At 38.4% G+C, this 17,740-nt stretch overlaps 1 protein-coding gene across 2 annotated transcripts in view; it reads right to left on the reverse strand.

Annotated features, from left to right (window-relative positions):
• Window positions 1–211: 211 nt before the first annotated feature.
• Window positions 212–17,740, reverse strand: part of eipr1 (EARP complex and GARP complex interacting protein 1) — a 60,378-nt gene continuing 42,849 nt past the window's right edge. The window contains exons 9-10 of one of the 2 annotated variants that reach the window (XM_055155922.1): window positions 16,523–16,702; window positions 212–804 (exon numbers count right to left, since the gene is read on the reverse strand). In XM_055155922.1, coding sequence (XP_055011897.1) covers window positions 16,528–16,702 — 175 coding nt within the window. In that variant the 3' untranslated portion in view covers window positions 212–804; window positions 16,523–16,527. Of the gene's footprint in view, window positions 805–16,066; window positions 16,703–17,740 lie in introns of those variants that run through there. The other variant, XM_020919851.2, reaches the window with a different exon arrangement.

Here is a 17,740-nt window from a genome sequence, read left to right on the forward strand (position 1 = left end):
TGTGTTTAGATATGTGGCCCTTGATGAAAAAAATTTGGACACCCCTGATGTATAGTATAAATTTTGAGCCACATAGTTCAGAGTTCATAGTTCAACACTTTAAAAAACATCAAGCAAAAAAGTATAAATCAAAATACCAAAAATACAAAAAATAAAATGAATAAATAAAAACATTATTAAATAAAATATATACATTTGCATTCAATTTATTTGTGTAATTGTGTAAAATATTGCCTCTTTGGAAACATTTTGTTTTTGTTCCACGTTCACTCACACGACTGTAAATGTAAAATAAGACCATAACTCACAAAACTGCCAAATTAGTTTGTTTTTAACTGCGTGAACCTCAGAGATCTGAGCTAAAAGTTTGGCTAGTAATCTACAGCTAACTCAATGAAAAGTCCACTCAAAATTTCGTATTTAGACAGATTTCCATCAAATACATACAAAACACAATTGAAAAGGAAAGAACATTATAACATAGATCAGAAAATACTCAACTAATCAACTACTACTGTTAAAAAGAGCGATGGGGAGGCACATTTTGTATTTCACATCTTGTATTTCTATCTTTGTATTTCTTCAAGGGTACAGTTTTCATATGGGTCATTTTTATGTATGTACATGTAAAGAAAACATACAGTAGTGATATGAAAAGTGCATTTATCAGAAGCTCTGTATATCAGCCTACAGCGGTGTGTCCAGGGTGGTCTTAAAGTTGCTGATACCCAAACAGAAAGGTTAACATTTTCTCCATTTGTCTCCAGAGAGAGAAACGTGTCTTGAAGCGAGGGCCAGCTGCATCTATGGAAATGAAAGAGGAATAACATAAATAATATTTGGCTTACACAAAAAGGGCAATAGGGGCTGGTTGTCCCTGTATACTAAAGAACAAAGTGACATTACCTGACAGACAGGACGAAATCAAATTATTAAAGGCAACATACAGAAACAGTAAGTGCTCCATTGTGTTTTTATGTTCATATGTTCACATGTATGTTGGTTTAAAATTATTTGTATGTATGTATATATGCAATAAATTTTATGAAAAAAAAAAGTGTCCATACAGTTACAATCATGTGAATAAGTTCAACCGTGGACTTGCCAATCTCTGTTTAACAAAAGTAAAAGGTAGCTGTTAACCTGAAAACTACTGCTTCAGGAAATGTAGACAGACTAATAAAGGATTTGTCAAATATGTGTGCATGAAACAAAACAAAACTCTGTATATGTTTTTGAGGAAGCAACAGTGTTCTAACTTGGCTAAATCAATTTTGCCAAACCCTTAGAGTAGGTAAAAATAATGATACAAACTCAGATTATGTATTGCATATAGTGATTTGTGGCAGCTATACACCTGAAATTGCATCATGCTTTATGTATTGTAATGAATTGCATCACGGAGTAATCTTTTGTATAGTGACCCATAGCAGAGGTGGGACAAAGTTGTTGTTTTACAAATCTCAAGTAAGTCTCAAGTCTTTGACTTCAAGTCCGAGTCAAGTCCCAAGTCACAGACATGCAAGTCCAAGTTGAGTCTCGAGTCACTGGCCCATAAGTCCAAGTGAAATCCAAGTCCCTTGCTTTGAGCTTCAAGTCATTTCAAGTCTTTAAACCAAAATCCCAAATACAGTTTAGATTTTTGTAATTTATATATATTAAGATAAATTGTAAACATAGTATATTTATATATGAGTATTTATAGAGTATATACAGTTGTAGAAATGCAAATTTTGTAGAAATGCAAATTTTTTACTTTTACTTTTTAAAGGTCTTGACAAGATAGTGTTACCGGTCAGAATAGAGAGAATTCAGCTTTAAAAATGCTTCTCGAGTCCTCTCAAGTCACAGGCCTCAAGTCGAAGTCGAGTCCCAAGTCTTAGTTCATTTTATCAAGTCAAGTCACAAGTCCTAAAAATAGTGACTCAAGTCTGAATTGAGTCCAAGTCACAACTTGCATGTCCCCACCTCTGTCACATAACCCAATAATGCAAAAAAATATGTATGCTATCAAAAAACATTACAACAGGTTTAAAAACTTTCAGAAACACTGAAAATGATGTAAATATGATGTGAATGTAAGAACCACAATGAACTGTGCATCCCACCTCAGGCTCTGTCAGTATTCCCTGTCTCGGTGCACTAAAAGATGCATTGTCTAAGTTTTCGTTGTTAAGTTGGAGGTCTGTCGTCTTCTTGTTTCTATTAATGTCATTGCTGTTGCTTAGAATGTTCCACAATATGACATTAAACAGATCTACTTTTTATTTATTCAATTACAGGTGGCTTTATAGCTCAAAAATACCTAGAAAAACAGGCATTCTGACTGTGAGCTGTGTCTGACCTGTAACTTGGTCTGGTTTGGTCTCCATGTAGATAGAAAGGTTTAAGATTGTACTGCGGAACATTCTGAACAAACCAGTAACATGTATGAAGAAAAGCATTTGATGGACACTCCACCAGAAAAGTTACACAATGGACCTTTAAGACAACCTAAGCATATGTTTTTAAAAGCCACAGTGTTTAAGTAAATTTCAACTAAAGTTTTACCCAGCAAACATCTGACAGGGTGCAGCTTCACAGTTGGGTGTGAGCTAAACAAGAAAAACATACTTCTATTAAAGATGTTATGTGTATCTGGCTTATAAACCCTACACAAGGTGAAGGAAGTGAGCCTTTTCGGCAAAATATATAAAGTTTGAAAATAAATTCCAGTGTAATGATTCTTCCTTACACTACATAACAGCATTCTCCCAGACACATCTCCCTTACAGCAGCTAATTGATTTATGTGTGGCATTTACAGAGGAGGTTATCTGCTTGTGGCTGGAGTGACATTTGGCCTTGGGAGAAGTAACCTTACAAACCTGCATATACTGTAGAGCTATACATTTAATCTGCACTGTTAACTTGTCTAAAGTTGCCGGATCAAGTGTGGGCACAGAATGGCCTCAAGGTGCTCATGACCTGTAGACCTTTAGTTCATGGATATACTCTTGTGTATATGAAAAGTTAACATGCAAAAACTTTTATTATTAATCAACTACTACTTTATGAGCACATCAGCTGGACATGTTTAGTGTTAAGGTATATTCTCTTTTACACAAAGAATCAACTTGTTTTCTGAATGTTAAAGATGCATTGTGGAACTTTTCTGGTGGAGGGTCAGTCAAATGCTTTTAGATATTATTGCTTTGTTGGGAATGTTTCACAGTATGGCATTAAATCTTTCAATCTTCATGCAGACCAGACCAAACTAGACCAAGTTACAGGTCAAACGTGTAGAGAGGTGACCCCCGCTTACAGTCAGAATGTCTGTTTTTCAAAGTATTTTTGAGCTATAAAACCACCTGCAATTGGATAAATATAAGGTAGAGCTGTTTGCGGACATACTGTGGAACATTCTAGGCCAGGGGTCTCCAACTTTTTCCTCCTGTGAGCTACTTTTTGTAAAATGAAAGTGACAGAGAGCTACTAATTTTCGCTTGAAATTTAGTAAGAGCCATGGCAAGCTGTAGATGAGGTACAGTTTGATGTCTATAAAACATAATTGATTATCCAGTTATCCCTGCACAAAATTCAATAACATAACATTCAAAACAATACATTTGCAATGAAAATAAGCATTTAATCAGTCAAATTTGAGTTATTCAGCAGAATACCTATAATTCAGATATCACTTTGCGAGCTACTTGGAGAGCTACTAGCAATTCCCGAGCTACAGGTTGGAGATCCCTGTTCTAGACAAAGCAGAGAAAAAAACGTACACACTGCACCTTAGTTCAAAGGAGCAGATGATACAAATGGTCAGAAAATATAGAATGAATGAATAATGCACAACATTGTAAAGCAACTCAAAGAGGGTTACGGGTTCTAAAAAAACTACTAATGTATTATTATTAAAGAAACCAGTTAGAACAATAGCACCATTTGGTCATGATGAAACAAACATCTTCAAAAATCTTACAGCTGAATTCAGTGTCTTCAAGTCTTTCATCCAGTGCAACAACTACTGTGCAACCTTGAGTGACTTGGAGCCCACTCAAATCCAGTAGGAACATGAAAATGATAGCAGAAAGGCACGCCCAGACTCCTGGGAATCTAACTCACAACCCTCCTAACCACAATGACATGGTGACTGAAACAGCTAATGTTCAGTTGATTCATTCTAATCTTTATTTATTTATATTTATTTATCAATTTTACTGCTGGACAATATTGTTTAATTGAGATGTGGCTAAGCTAAATTTGATGCTGTTTTTAAGCGTTTTGGTGTTCTATAGTTATAGTTATATAGTTAAAAATCATCTTCATAATTTCCTTTTTGGATATTTTATGTGAAAATGCAATTAATAGTTTATCGTTACATAAAAATGCTTCTTGCCCTCCATTTGCAAGTTTGACGTCATCACATAAGAATCTGAAATCAAATAGAGAATATATAAATAATAACATCTGAATATATTACACATTCATTCAAGTGCGTGTTTCCGTTCCGTCCTAGTTCCAGCGAGGCGTGCAGCGGATTAGCTACGTGGCTTCATGCTTGTCCTCCTCTGACCCCTGGCTCTTTCACTGCCTGTGCTCTCTCTCTCTCGTTTCTTCTCCTCCTCTTCATCCTGCTCTCCTTTCAGCTCTCTTTCTTGTTCACTTCAGACATGTCATCTTCCCCTTTGCCTCGGACACTCTCTCATGGGAACTGCATGACCTAAATCTGTCTGGCTCTCCCCTGCCCATCTGACCACACCGATCCTCGGACATAGATGCTCTTGACACTGTGGGTCGGTGACAACACATCAGGTGAGGACAGAAGAACCATGGCGACAGGGAGAAGCACTGAACCATTGCCGCGGTATTGTACAGAAAATCCCACATACACACTAACCTGTCCACATGTATTGTTTGGCTGTCAAGCAAGCATGGAATAGCTGGCCTTGGAGATCTCTCAACAACTTTAAAAATGTGGTGTTTTTTTTCCCCCCCTACTCTGAAATACCCACCAAAAGAAAATGGCTTGAAATGGGACCCACCAATAGAAAGTGGTACAGGAGAAAAGAGGAAGTGTTGGTTTCCTGTGTGGTGGAAGAATAAACAAGGAACAGCCTTGAAGGGACAACAAAGTGGGTCCATTGTCAAAGGCAAACATCCATTTCATCTTCAATATTTCTGTGTTTATGACAGAGCCTGGGCACTGCTGTGCTGTCTGTGTTCAAAGAGAGTCCAGTGATATCTCAGGGACTTAAAGAACAAGACTCATGACACAAAGTACAGTATATTCATGCACTTTATTCACACAGCCTACATCTGTTACAACTCTTTTCTAGAATAATACGGGTCAAGATGACATTTTATGCTTCTGTCTGATATGTATTTATAATGTATGAGCCATGTGGATTATAATTTCATGATTTAGCTAAATTAAAATTAAAATTGCTATGCTGGTCTAAAGTGGACCATGCAGATGACGGCCTCACCTAGAATCCGTTCACGGTAGCAAGTTGTAGATTTTTCATTTCTTAAAAGTAAAAACAAGTAAAAAACAGTGGGCGTGTAAGGGGGGTAAGGGAGACCAGGAATTTTCAGCATTTCCAGAAGAATAAAGGTAACTCAAAAAAGCTTGAATCACTCAAAATACTGCTTCAAGTGAGTAAATGATAAGGGAAAACCATTACAACATTGCTTTAAGATCTCAAAAGTCGATTTGGCACATCATTTAAAAGACAGTAAAAATTATATTCTGTAATCCTTTTCTTGTTCCATGTCACTCTTGCAGTGTTATAATTAAATCTTTATTATTAGTTATTACTCAGTATTATAAATAACTCCCTAAAGACAGGCATATAGAGTGCACAGTGGCTCAACTGACTGTGAATGAACTGCAAGCCTTGCCTGCATTCGACCCAAAGCTCAAAGTCAGGTGAAACAATTTAGAGAGACATTATTTTTGATTTTGAATGTATGTCCTGCTACAACAACCCAGAGATTCACTTCGCTGACTATAACAGTTAACATTTTTAGCTGAACATAAAGGCCATAAAACTCAAGGCCAAATAAAAACTCAAAAATGACTCAAGCTGTGGTTCATATTTTAAATTTTAACCATGCGCTGTTGATGAATAACAGAGGAATAATCTTATGATTGATACAAAGATACAGTCAGTCAATGAGCCACAGTAACATGATACAAAGCAGACGAACCTTTACAGAAAATACATCTTTAAAGCCGAATCATTTAGTCCATGTTTTAAATGAAAGAACGCTTGAAAAGGACCCAGCTGAGATCGGAGGTACGATGTCTGGCTGCGAGCACTTTTCACCACATAATAATGAATGACACTGAAAATAATAGTGAGCAATCAACTCAAACTACCAAAGTTTTGAAAATTCCGTCATTAATTCACCGCGGGCTGAGAGTGCGTGGGGCTCAGAGCTGGTCGGCACAGACTAAATTGGTTTTAATGGATTTCATGGGGAGGTATTCGTGGGCCATTTGATTGACAAAGAGGTCCGAGAGTCACCACAGCCCCCTGCACCCGCGCTGTCCCCGGGCTACGCACCATTGATCAAACACATACAAACTGTCACTCTGCATCGGCACGGCAACGCTGACGGACTCACCAGTCTCTTCAATCATTAGTCCATCACACTTGTATGTATCCGCGGTCCACACCACCACAGTGCAGCATTCATTCAAATCAGAGCCTGATCAAAAACAAGTCCTTGACCAATTGCACTCCACTTCAAACAAATAGGGTTTTGAAGCAATGAATTGTAGTCGCACAAAAGAGCGCCCTAATAAACTTTCAGAGCTAACGGATACTATTAAAGTGTCAAACATGAAAAAACACAGCTGATAGGCTGATAATAAAAAATAATCACTTCAAATAGTTCAATGATTATGGACTTCAATTTTAATACTACTGACTGCTTCACTACTGTAAACATAAGCTTTATCAATAGCTAAAAGTTGATGTTTCAATCCAAAATTAATGGACACAGATTTCTGGTTGGGGGTCTGCACCCGCTAGGCTACATATCTATCACTAAAATATTTCATTATTTTTAGTTTTTATTGCTAAAAAGTATCTCGAAAAGCGTACATTCTTATTGTGAGTGGGATTGCCTCTCCACAAATCTGACTTGGCCTAACTTAGAGCCTGGTGGAGTCATTTACTTGTTTCCATTGATATAGAGATGATATATGCCATGCTGTGCAACAGGACTTTGCATCATTAAGAAGTTGTCGATATGATATATACCTCAATACATAGGCCACAATACGATACATATCTCGATACAGTGCACTTTTGGTTTGATATGATATATTTCAAATCGATTCCATAAAAATAATGGCAAAATCATGGCTGTGATGCTAAAAATCTTTGTTAAAACACTTCATGTGCAAAGTTCATATGAAACACAATCCTTTTAAACAACAAAACAGTGAATATATTCAAATGTGTCGCATAAATGTTTTAAAAAGTTTCCTTCCCCAAAATAAGCAACAAAACTGTAGCGCTGTAACAAATAATTATAATTTAGTAAAATATACCAAAAAATACTCAATACTGTATTATCACATTAATTACTGTGCGACTGGAGGACCAGAAAAGTTACAGAGTGTCATTAAATAATGTAGAGAAAGGTTGATTGCATACTTTGTACTGATGTAAAAATGCAGAATCAAGAGTTATCATTACATGTATCTAATAGAAAAATGAAACATTGAGTACTGAGATCTCATAATTTCAAAAAACAAAAAATTCTGTTCTACTTGTAATCTATTTTTGAACACTTTTGAATATCAGCCCTCAAGAGGCTTTTAAATGAAGCGGAGAGCCAAGCATCCTTACAAAACGTACACAGGAAGGTGTGAAAACAAACAGCTACAATAACAGTCCAATGCCTGGCCCTGACCCATAATGTCCTTCAACTGCTCCGATCTCCATGGAGACGCCACGAAGGCCGGGGTGCGGATTTCCCACCGGACATGAGAAATGAGCACAATTACAGCCCCTGAGAGGTAATTATATGTACATTGAGGTTGCGAGGGCCCATAAATAACACTGATACCCCCCTCGTGCCTGTTTGGTAATTGGAGAACAATAAGCTGGAGATGAGCGCTTCGGCACCTGCCCCAATCCTGATAGCGTCTAGTTCACTGCTCTGTCCTTCTCAATGTAAAAACAGAGACTCATTCAGACAAACCTAAATTTGATGAAGTAAAGACCTATAGGCTGCATTCACATCTGGGGAAAGGAATGATGTTTGAAAATGAGATGAATAAGTTAGAAAGCAAGAGCCCTGACCTATTGGTTCTAAAAAGATTCCTATAATGCTTTATTTTTGCACATCTAAAGGACAAAATTTGATCCTAAGTAAGAGATTCTGCACAATTTCAAAATATGGGCCAGAACCACCCTACTATTTCACAGATAGGGAACTAATGAAAACTGCGGTCATTAAGCCTCTCCTAAAGAAGAGCAGTCTTGATGCCACAGTACTGAACAATTTCCGACCCATCTCAAATCTGCCGTTTTTTGGCAAAGTCCTTGAAAAAACTGTTTACCAACAGTTTACGAACTTTCTCCAAATGAACAACTCCTTTGATGTTTTCCAGTCAGGTTTAGAGCCCACCACAGCACTGAGACTGCTCTTATCAAGGTGACAAATGACATCCGCCTGAACACTGATGCAGGCAAAGTCTCAGTCTTGATCCTGTTAGATCTGAGTGCTGCTTTTGACACTGTCGATCATGGGATCCTCTTACAGAGACTAGAGGACTGGGTGGGCATCTCTGGTACTGTACTAAACTGGTTCAAGTCCTATCTAGAAGACAGGAAGTATTTTGTTTAAATTGGAAACTGTGTCTCAGATCACATGGCCCTGACCTGTGGGGTGCCTCAGGGGTCAATCCTGGGCCCCCTGTTGTTCAATCTCTACATGCTGCCATTAGGCCAGTTAATAAGCAGCAATAATGTGTCCTACCACAGTTATGCAGATGACACTCAGATCTACGTCTCTCTGGCAGCAGGAGACTATGGACCAGTGGACTCACTTGGTCATTGCATCCAACAGATCAGTGTGTGGATGCAAAACAACTTTCTCCAGCTAAACTCTGACAAGACTGAATTCATAGTGTTTGGTCCACAAAAACAAAGGGACAGTGTCAGCAGTCACCTCCAGTCTCTCTCTCTAAAACCTTCAAATCAGGCAAGAAATCTAGGGGTAATAATGGACTCAGACTTGAACTTTAACAGCCACGTCAAATCAATAACATCTGCAGCCTTTTACCATCTAAAAAACATAGCAAAAATCAAAGGTTTACTGTCTAAAGCAGACTTGGAGAAACTTATCCATGCGTTTGTCTCCAGTAGATTAGACTACTGTAATGGTCTGCTCACTGGTCTCTCAAAACGAGCTGTGAGACGCTGCAGAACATCCAGAACGCTGCAGCTCGGGTCCTTACTCGAACTAGGAAGTACGAGCACATAAGTCCTGTGCTCAGGTCTCTGCACTGGCTTCCTGTGCCTCAGAGAATAGACTTTAAAGCAGCTCTGCTTGTGTACAAGTCTCTCCATGGCCGAGCACCAAAGTACATCTGTGACATGTTAGTGTCATATGAACCATCTCGCACTCTGAGGAGCTCAGGGACCGGCCTCCTGCTGGTGCCCAGAGTCAGGACTAAACAAGGGGAGTCAGCGTTTCAGGTTCATGCAGCTAAAACCTGGAACAGTCTTCCTGAACCTGTGAGACAGACTCTTCTGTGACGCTGTTTAAATCCAGACTCAAAACATTTCTGTTTAACTGTGCATATAACTGAAAGGTTTTCATTCCGCACTCTTCTCTCCAATTTATGTCTCTCTTTTTTAATTTTAATCTTCATGATTATTTATGTTTTGATTTGTTTTTATTATGATTTTAATGTATTTCTTATTCTGTAAAGCACTTTGAATTACTTTGTATACGAATTGTGCTATACAAATAAACTTGCCTTGCCTTGCCTTGCCTAATAATTTAATAGAGTATGTCCTGTTGTGGGATAATTCATAGTTGTGAAATCAAAGTAATGTCAATTTTTTTAACAGAAATAACAGCCCCAGGTCTGTTCAGGCTTTAGTCAACACAGGTGCAAGATTCAGATGGGGTGAAGAGAATGAATCAAGTGGTAGAGTATGTCTTGCACAACCATATTCACTCTGTACACTGACAAAGAAGCGTAGAACAATAATGTATACTAGGGGTGTAACGATATCCAAGTCTCATGACACGATATTGTCACGGTATGAACCTCACGGTACGATATCTATTGCAATATTGTGGGAAAGTTCACAATATGGTGGGGAGGTTCACGATTAGGGATGTAACAATATCCAAATCTCTCAGTTTTCACGATATACATCTCATGGTACGATATTTATTGCGATATTTTGTGGAGGCTAAACTGTTTATATGCTACTTTTTCCTCTTAAAATGCCTTGACAAGACTTAATCCAAAGAACTAAGACTTAAACGTGCTTAGAACGGTTATTTCTTCATGTAGTCTCCACTGAAATGGAGCAAAGGATCATGGTCAGTGTAGTTCCCTCTGTCTTTTTTTTAAGCTATTGCTGCACCATAACTCTTAATTTAAACAAAAAGACTTTGATATATTGTGATGGCCCATGACATTATTGTGAGAACTTTGACAATATGATATCACAATATATTGGTTATTGTTACACATCCCTACTGGATACATATATATTAGCAAGATGAAATTTGTGTAAAATATAGCATTGCAAAATGCAGGATCTCACAATCCTAAACACCAAACATTGTGGTAATTTCCCCAATGACTTAATAGAGCAGTTTTTGCCTGACTCCAAAGCAGTTTATCAGCTGCAGTAGCGATAGGAAGCTAAATAAGTAGCTTACGGCACACAGGAGCTCTTAGCACTGAGGCTGCTTGTCACTGCTAAGTAGCTATCTGAACATGCTCCCAGCTAACATGAAAAGTGATGGGAGTTTGTGTTTCAATGGCACATATCTGAAGAATTCACCAAACAAAGGGCAGATTGCAGAGTGGATACATTTAGCCCAACATTTCTTCCCCATGTGGAGTAAACCCCAGTCAATATCAAGGGATTGGTTATTTTTAGCCCTCAGCAGCACAGCGTAGTATCTCTCTTAATACATACATTGAGCTCTATATAGTAGAACATTTGTGTCCCAAGAGGGTTGTAGTAAAAGCATGTGTAGGGTTGAATGGATCCAGGGGGAATATTTACCCCATAAAAATATAACTACACTGAAAATGGTTATGTTGGACGGCAGTTATTTAAAACAGTTGTGGTGCTTGGAAAAACAAGATTTTTGTTACATATGCTGTGAAAAGTGTGCGAAAAGTGGAGACATATTTGTAGTAATAGTATCGTAGACAGTCCTGACTAAGCTCAAGAGTTGGAGATGGGTTCCTTGGAGCCCACTGCTCATAACAGGTTGCCCCAATGGCACTGGTCAAATGCAGGCAACATTTTCTTACAGGGGCAATGAAATGTTAGCCTGATTCATCAGCTGGTTTCACTTCGTGGAAACTGTCTGATCTCGCAGCATTAGGATTCGTTCGCTCGACGATAGGCAGGTACCAAACATTCTTTCTGTTCCAGCTTTAAATCCTCCATCTCGGGAAGTGTTGCCAACCGAGAATGTCTGTCTTCGTCTACATCCATCTCGACTTCTTTGTTTACTGTTGTGCTGTACCACAAAAGGGACCCAGACAGGCGCTTGAGTTTGATGTCATGGCTTCACAACTCTTCGCTGATTGGCCGACATGGTCTACAACTTCCGGGGTTCTTGCAAACCGTCTAGTCACTAGTGTATTCCGATTCCTGACCTAGTCGCTGGAGAGAAATGAAATTGAGCAGAGGCACTAGGTGGCTAATCAAATGTACCTTAGCATTACTTAATCCTTATTTTCTGATCTATGTTATGTTGTTTCCTCATCAAAAACATTTTGTTTTGTTTCATTCACAGTTTTGTTTCATTCACACACAAACTCTGCATATTTAGGCTGAGTTCTTCTATCAAACTGAAAAACTGTGATGTTATGTAGTAATACAGGAGGTGCTCCACTCCATACACCTTCACTAGAATCATCCACAATCATAATTTTAGCACTAGAATTTAAATCTCTACTAAGCAAGCATGTTGAGCTTTGAAGATTTAGACAGACTAATAATAAAATGTAATTCAACTCAATGTGTGAGTGAAATAAAAAAAAAAAAAAAAAAAAAACTCCAGGTCTGTTTTTAAAGAGGTAACATCAGTCTAACATCAGTCTAACATGTCTTAAAGCTCATAACTCAAAAAAAAATAATTTTGCATATAGGACATTTAATTTTCATAAATTTTCAGAAATGTTACAGGTTTAGAAAAAGAAGAAACACGGTGAAGAGTATTTATCATATTAAAGCTATAAATAACTTATAGTAACCAAGCGTATATAAAACAGCAGTGGATTTGTGGTAAATATATTAAAAGAGAGTCAGTGCAATAAAGGTTTCTAAAAAGCCAAACCTATTTCGGTGTTGTCCCTAAGTGGCCTTAAAAAAACACATTCTGTACCTCCTCCGATTGACTCACACAGACCTGAGTCACTCCACTCCTTCACGTTCAAGAGCGCATGTTTGTGAATAATGTTTGATTTGAAGAGGTCATATAAATTCTCCTCTATGCAAATGAGCCCAACTCTCCGAGGAAATAATCACCTAAAATGGCAAAACACACAGGCACGCACATTACCACTGTGGCTTGATATTCCAAACATGAATAAATAATTAATACAATCTTGTTTTTTTAATTTCATTTCTGCAGCTAAACTAAATTCCGCCTCCTCCACTCTTTGAGGACGTCATCGGGTGACCCTCAGGAACAATTAGCACTAAAAGACAATGTTATATGTGGGCTATGGTGTAAAGTCAATGCCAAAATTTAATTCATATAAAAAGCAATGGCATTTTCTGTGAGCAGCTGTGAATATATAATAAATGACTATTCTTTCAGGTTCTGTGATGTTTGATGAGGCCATAATCAATCAAGTTACCATTACGTTCACAGATTTGATTTGTGAGCAAAACATGAAGCATACAGGCCCATACATTCTCCCACACAAGAGAATAGCCTTTTCTTGGGGAAACTATACAGTATTTCACAGCTACATTAATATTTCAGACCACTCTCTCGCCGTTTCACGTGAGTGCTTTGCCAGTTGAGGGCAGGAAGTCGTGTGAAGCCGGCAGCCATAAGTACGCTGTCATCACTCATTCAGGGTCAAGAGGCTCGTGACCCCAAAAGCCTATGGGGGCAAGGCCTGAAGTCACATGACCTACAACTAAGGGCCAAAGATGCCACAGTGGTCATGATGTAAAGCTGTACATTACTGCACATACGTGATTAGACACAGGTGGATGAGTGGGTGCCTTGTATGTTTGGTGGTTTGATCCCAGCTCCCTCCCTTCCGCACATATTTTAGTTGTCTTCACCCAGACACTTCACCCATTTTTGTATTTGTGGAAAGTGTGTGGGTGTGATTGGAGGTGGTCACAAATGTCAGTCATGTCTTAGCCCAGTCTGCAGCAAAACCAAAACCAAAAAAAAAAAATCGAATAAAGGCAACTGTAAAGCATCAAATAGAGAAAACAGTTGAGAAATGGCTAGTGTAAATTCAGCCTGGAAGATCTAACTTTGCTCCAGTCTACCTCACCGATTACTCCAGAGTTGACCTGCACCTCAGCCTTCATCAGTCACTCCTCCCCGCTACTTGCCACGCCTCCTCCTTGCGCCAGACTACCCCCATTGCAGGTGCACGGTCGCTTTGGATTCCCCTCTCATCGTCCCCTTCACTTGCCTCAGCCTCACCTCTACCACCTCCAGTGTCCAGGCCCGGGCGGAAGACATCTCCTAAACATCATAGAATCGGCCACACCCTTCATCACAATGTCTTCTGCATCTCAAGGGTCTGAGCACCAAAAATAGCCCATTGAATAAAGTATACCAAAACTTTCTCTTTATGTCTGAGTCTCTCCAGGTTGAAATGTAAAGCATATGCCTGTATAGAAGTTATTTTTTTGACCATAGCTGGAGAAAGAAATAATAATATTAGCTTTCATAATGTGTATGTGTGTGTGTATGCTTAACTATGACATTTACAGCAATATTCCAAGTTGTTGAAATATTGATCCAGTGCATTCAATAAACTGGGGACAAACATACAGTACATACAGTGGAGCATACTTAATAATTAAATGCTTTTAAAAATGTATAATATGTATATTTTTTGAAGATTAGATTTTCATGGCCGAAGTGAGAATTGCTTTATTCCATTATGCATGACTGTATTTGTGGCACATACATTGGAGGCTCTACGGATGTCACCATAAAGATCTATGGGGATTTATATGTACATATATATGTGTATGTTAAATTTTACATAAGCTCTATACATATGTATTTGTGTTTGGTATTTCTATGTGGTAGGTATTTGAGGGAAATGCAATGTTCTACAGAAGTGTGAAGCTGTTGTTTCACAGTAAAAAACAAGACACGATAGTAATATTTATTATCTGATATAATTTTCTATTTAACTGTAATAAAAGAAAAAATCTGACTTTCTTTAATTATCCCAGCAACTTTACTGCATTTATTCAATTACAAAAATGTGTACTGCAGTGTTACGGCCAGCAGGGTTGTATCTCCACAGATCTGATTTCACATGGTGGTGTTAACTGCATTAACTAGATAATTTTAATGCCATATTACAGAACATTCCAGGCAAAGCAATTCCCTTTATGTAGACAAGTAGTTGGCATTCCCTATACCAGTTAACCAAGTTACCCTGCACCTTTAAGAGCTCACAAATTTATCTGTGTTTCTCTATCACAACTAGACAGTCCCTGTTTTGACACTGACTATAATACAATATAATGCAACCTATGAGAAACCATCAGAAATAGCAATTAGCCTCAGCAGCAGCAGATATACATTATTACCCTGAGGTTTCAATGGGAGAACTCCTTTCACTTGTAATTCTTCTAACATGGCTCACCTCTCCTCGGCCCCGGAGACAGCGAGGGTGCGATGTGTGCGTCCGTGACAACCATCAGCGCTTCCAGATGGGTGAGATTACCTTTTCAGCACCATCCATCTATCTCCTTCTCCACTCTGAACCTGCTCCTGGTAATTGACTTCAGGGTAACAAGGCCTCTGTGTGCATGTGTGTGTCTTTGTGCGTCCATAAATGTGCGAGCGCTTTCTTTGATTAGATAGCGAGACGTACTCTGTATTCAGGCCTGGGTGCTGCTTGCTCCACTGGCATAGCTAATGAAGTGGCCCGGCCCGTGTTCGCTCTCTTGGCACTGCTGTGTGCCATTGTGTGAATGTGTGATCCATAGAGTCAAGCTGCAATTAAAAAGTCCCGTCAGAGCTGTCTGCCATAACAGAGGCCTGCACTGTCAGTATCGACCAGCTTCAACAAACTGGATATAGAGAGAGGGGGAGGGGAGTGGAGGGGAGGAGGGGCATCAGCCAGACAAAATGAAATATGAACAAGGGAGAGTGATGAGAATAGAAAGTAATAATCAAAGATAAAAGCAGAGAGACTGGTGTTGGTTTATGAATCAGATTTTAAGAGAGTTTTAGATTTTACACCAATTGTGGAATAGGGACATAAAAAGATGTCATGTTGATACTGTATATTATAGGGGAGTTTTACACACTGGTACTCACTAGCTTGAACTTAAACATTTGTATGTTGAGTTGAATATATATATATATATATATTTATTTCATATTTAGTTGACTTCCAACAATGTACTGTACGTGTTTTATTTAACAGGGATATAATAGATTTGTAATGTTCCACAAGGCGGCTTTAAACGTATCTGGCTTGCATTTATTAAATTACGGTAGATTTCATGGCTTGAAAATCCCTTGTAAAATGGATAGAGAATGATAATATGACTTTTAGAAATTCATGAGCTTTCATTATGATTTTCTCTATAAATAATGCAATGCAGACATACACAAAATTAAATCAGCTACAGTAAATTAGTTTTATTAAAACAAAAGTTTACAGTGGTGTCAATCATTTTTACAATAGAGTTTGATTACCCGGGATGAGTTATGTGTTAGTTTTAGTTTTTCCTCAAGTAATGCAGAAAAAAGGAAGCCACTATCTGTGTGAATGGCCATGTATGTTAGCTTTTTGGTCCCATTATATAATATACACTCTTTTGTATGACTAACAAAACGTCAAGTTTAGAAGCTTAATTAAAAGAATTAGCACAGCAGGCATCATTAGGGATTTAAACATACAAATATAACCATTAAAACTTGAATGTGTCTGAAGATTGAACTGCTCCAGTTGTATGAATAAATAAATGTCTTAGTCTTGATTCAAATCATTCAATACTTCATAGTCAAGGCTGAGGCAACACAAATTCAAAAGTCCCTGGTTAATGTTGCTCATTTAAATGTCCACTTGCCTGTTTCACAGCAGTATTCTGTACTTGAGCGCCCGTGGGACCCTGTTGATAACCAGACGTCCATCGTAGCTGAGTGAAGCGAAAAGCCAGGGGTCAGCTGAGGACCACTCTGCTGCATACACGCTGTCCTCATGCTCCTCGTATGTGGATACAACACTGTCCTTTAGGGGCTCTTTACCCCTGAAAACACACAACATTTCACTTCAGAAACATGCGTTCACTATGGACCAATGGATAATTATGGTCTGCCGTGTCAAGCAAAGCGCAGCTCGTACATTAAATCTGGGAACAGTGTCTTTTTGATTATTCTGAATTAATTAATTATAAATCAGAGAGGTAAAAGGGACAGAGTGAAGGACAGTGGCAAAGAATGTAGAAATGTAATCACCATTTCATTCACTGACTGTGAGAGTTTATAGTGATAAAATGAATTCCGTTCCAAGTTTCCATGGTAGTATAATGGCATTTACTTTATGTTAGTAGGTAGCTACGGAGGTGGTAAGTTACCTGCCTTAACCTTTGAGTGCATACACCAGGTCAATTGGCGTCACAGATTTAAATTGCTCTAGATAAGTCGAAGATATTCACTACATCTTGTTAAATATGAGATTCCTAACACCATTCACCTTGTAACTATTATAAATGGTTATATAAATATAGCCAGTTTGTGAGAGGCATGCCCTTTCACTGTACTACTACTCCATCTGCGTGCCGCGGACAGCCCACACACAATTACCTGTTGACGTCTAAGGGATATTTCCTCTGTTTATGCACAACTTTACACAGCTCTCACCAGACGCACAGCTGTCTCCCACGGCAACAGCATAAACTTCTTCTTTACTGCTTTTAATTCTGAATTATGATGGAGCATTACGGCCAGCCCTGAACTCCCAAATCCACTGCTCTAAGTCTTCCTGAGGGACAGCCCTGACACACAGATTGGAATTTATTCGACACATTAACCATATCTTTCAGACAATAGCTGCTCCCTGGTGCAGAGGCAGGAAATAAGAACAAATCTCTTCTTTTAATGCAATGTTGAAACGTTTGTGAAAGAATATTACATTACAGAAACATGAAATCGTAAGAGGTATAGGATATTTCAATAGTTCAAACTTTGGAACCACCAGATGATACCCAGAAGCAAAAATGATGCAGACACTTACCAATATAACCTAGACATAAAAGCACATGAGGACAGAAATGGGGGTGAAGAGT

This window comes from Boleophthalmus pectinirostris, unplaced genomic scaffold (assembly GCF_026225935.1).
Source record: "Boleophthalmus pectinirostris isolate CB_2022bp ecotype Guang Dong unplaced genomic scaffold, ASM2622593v1 HiC_scaffold_10, whole genome shotgun sequence".
Taxonomy (NCBI): domain Eukaryota; kingdom Metazoa; phylum Chordata; class Actinopteri; order Gobiiformes; family Gobiidae; genus Boleophthalmus; species Boleophthalmus pectinirostris.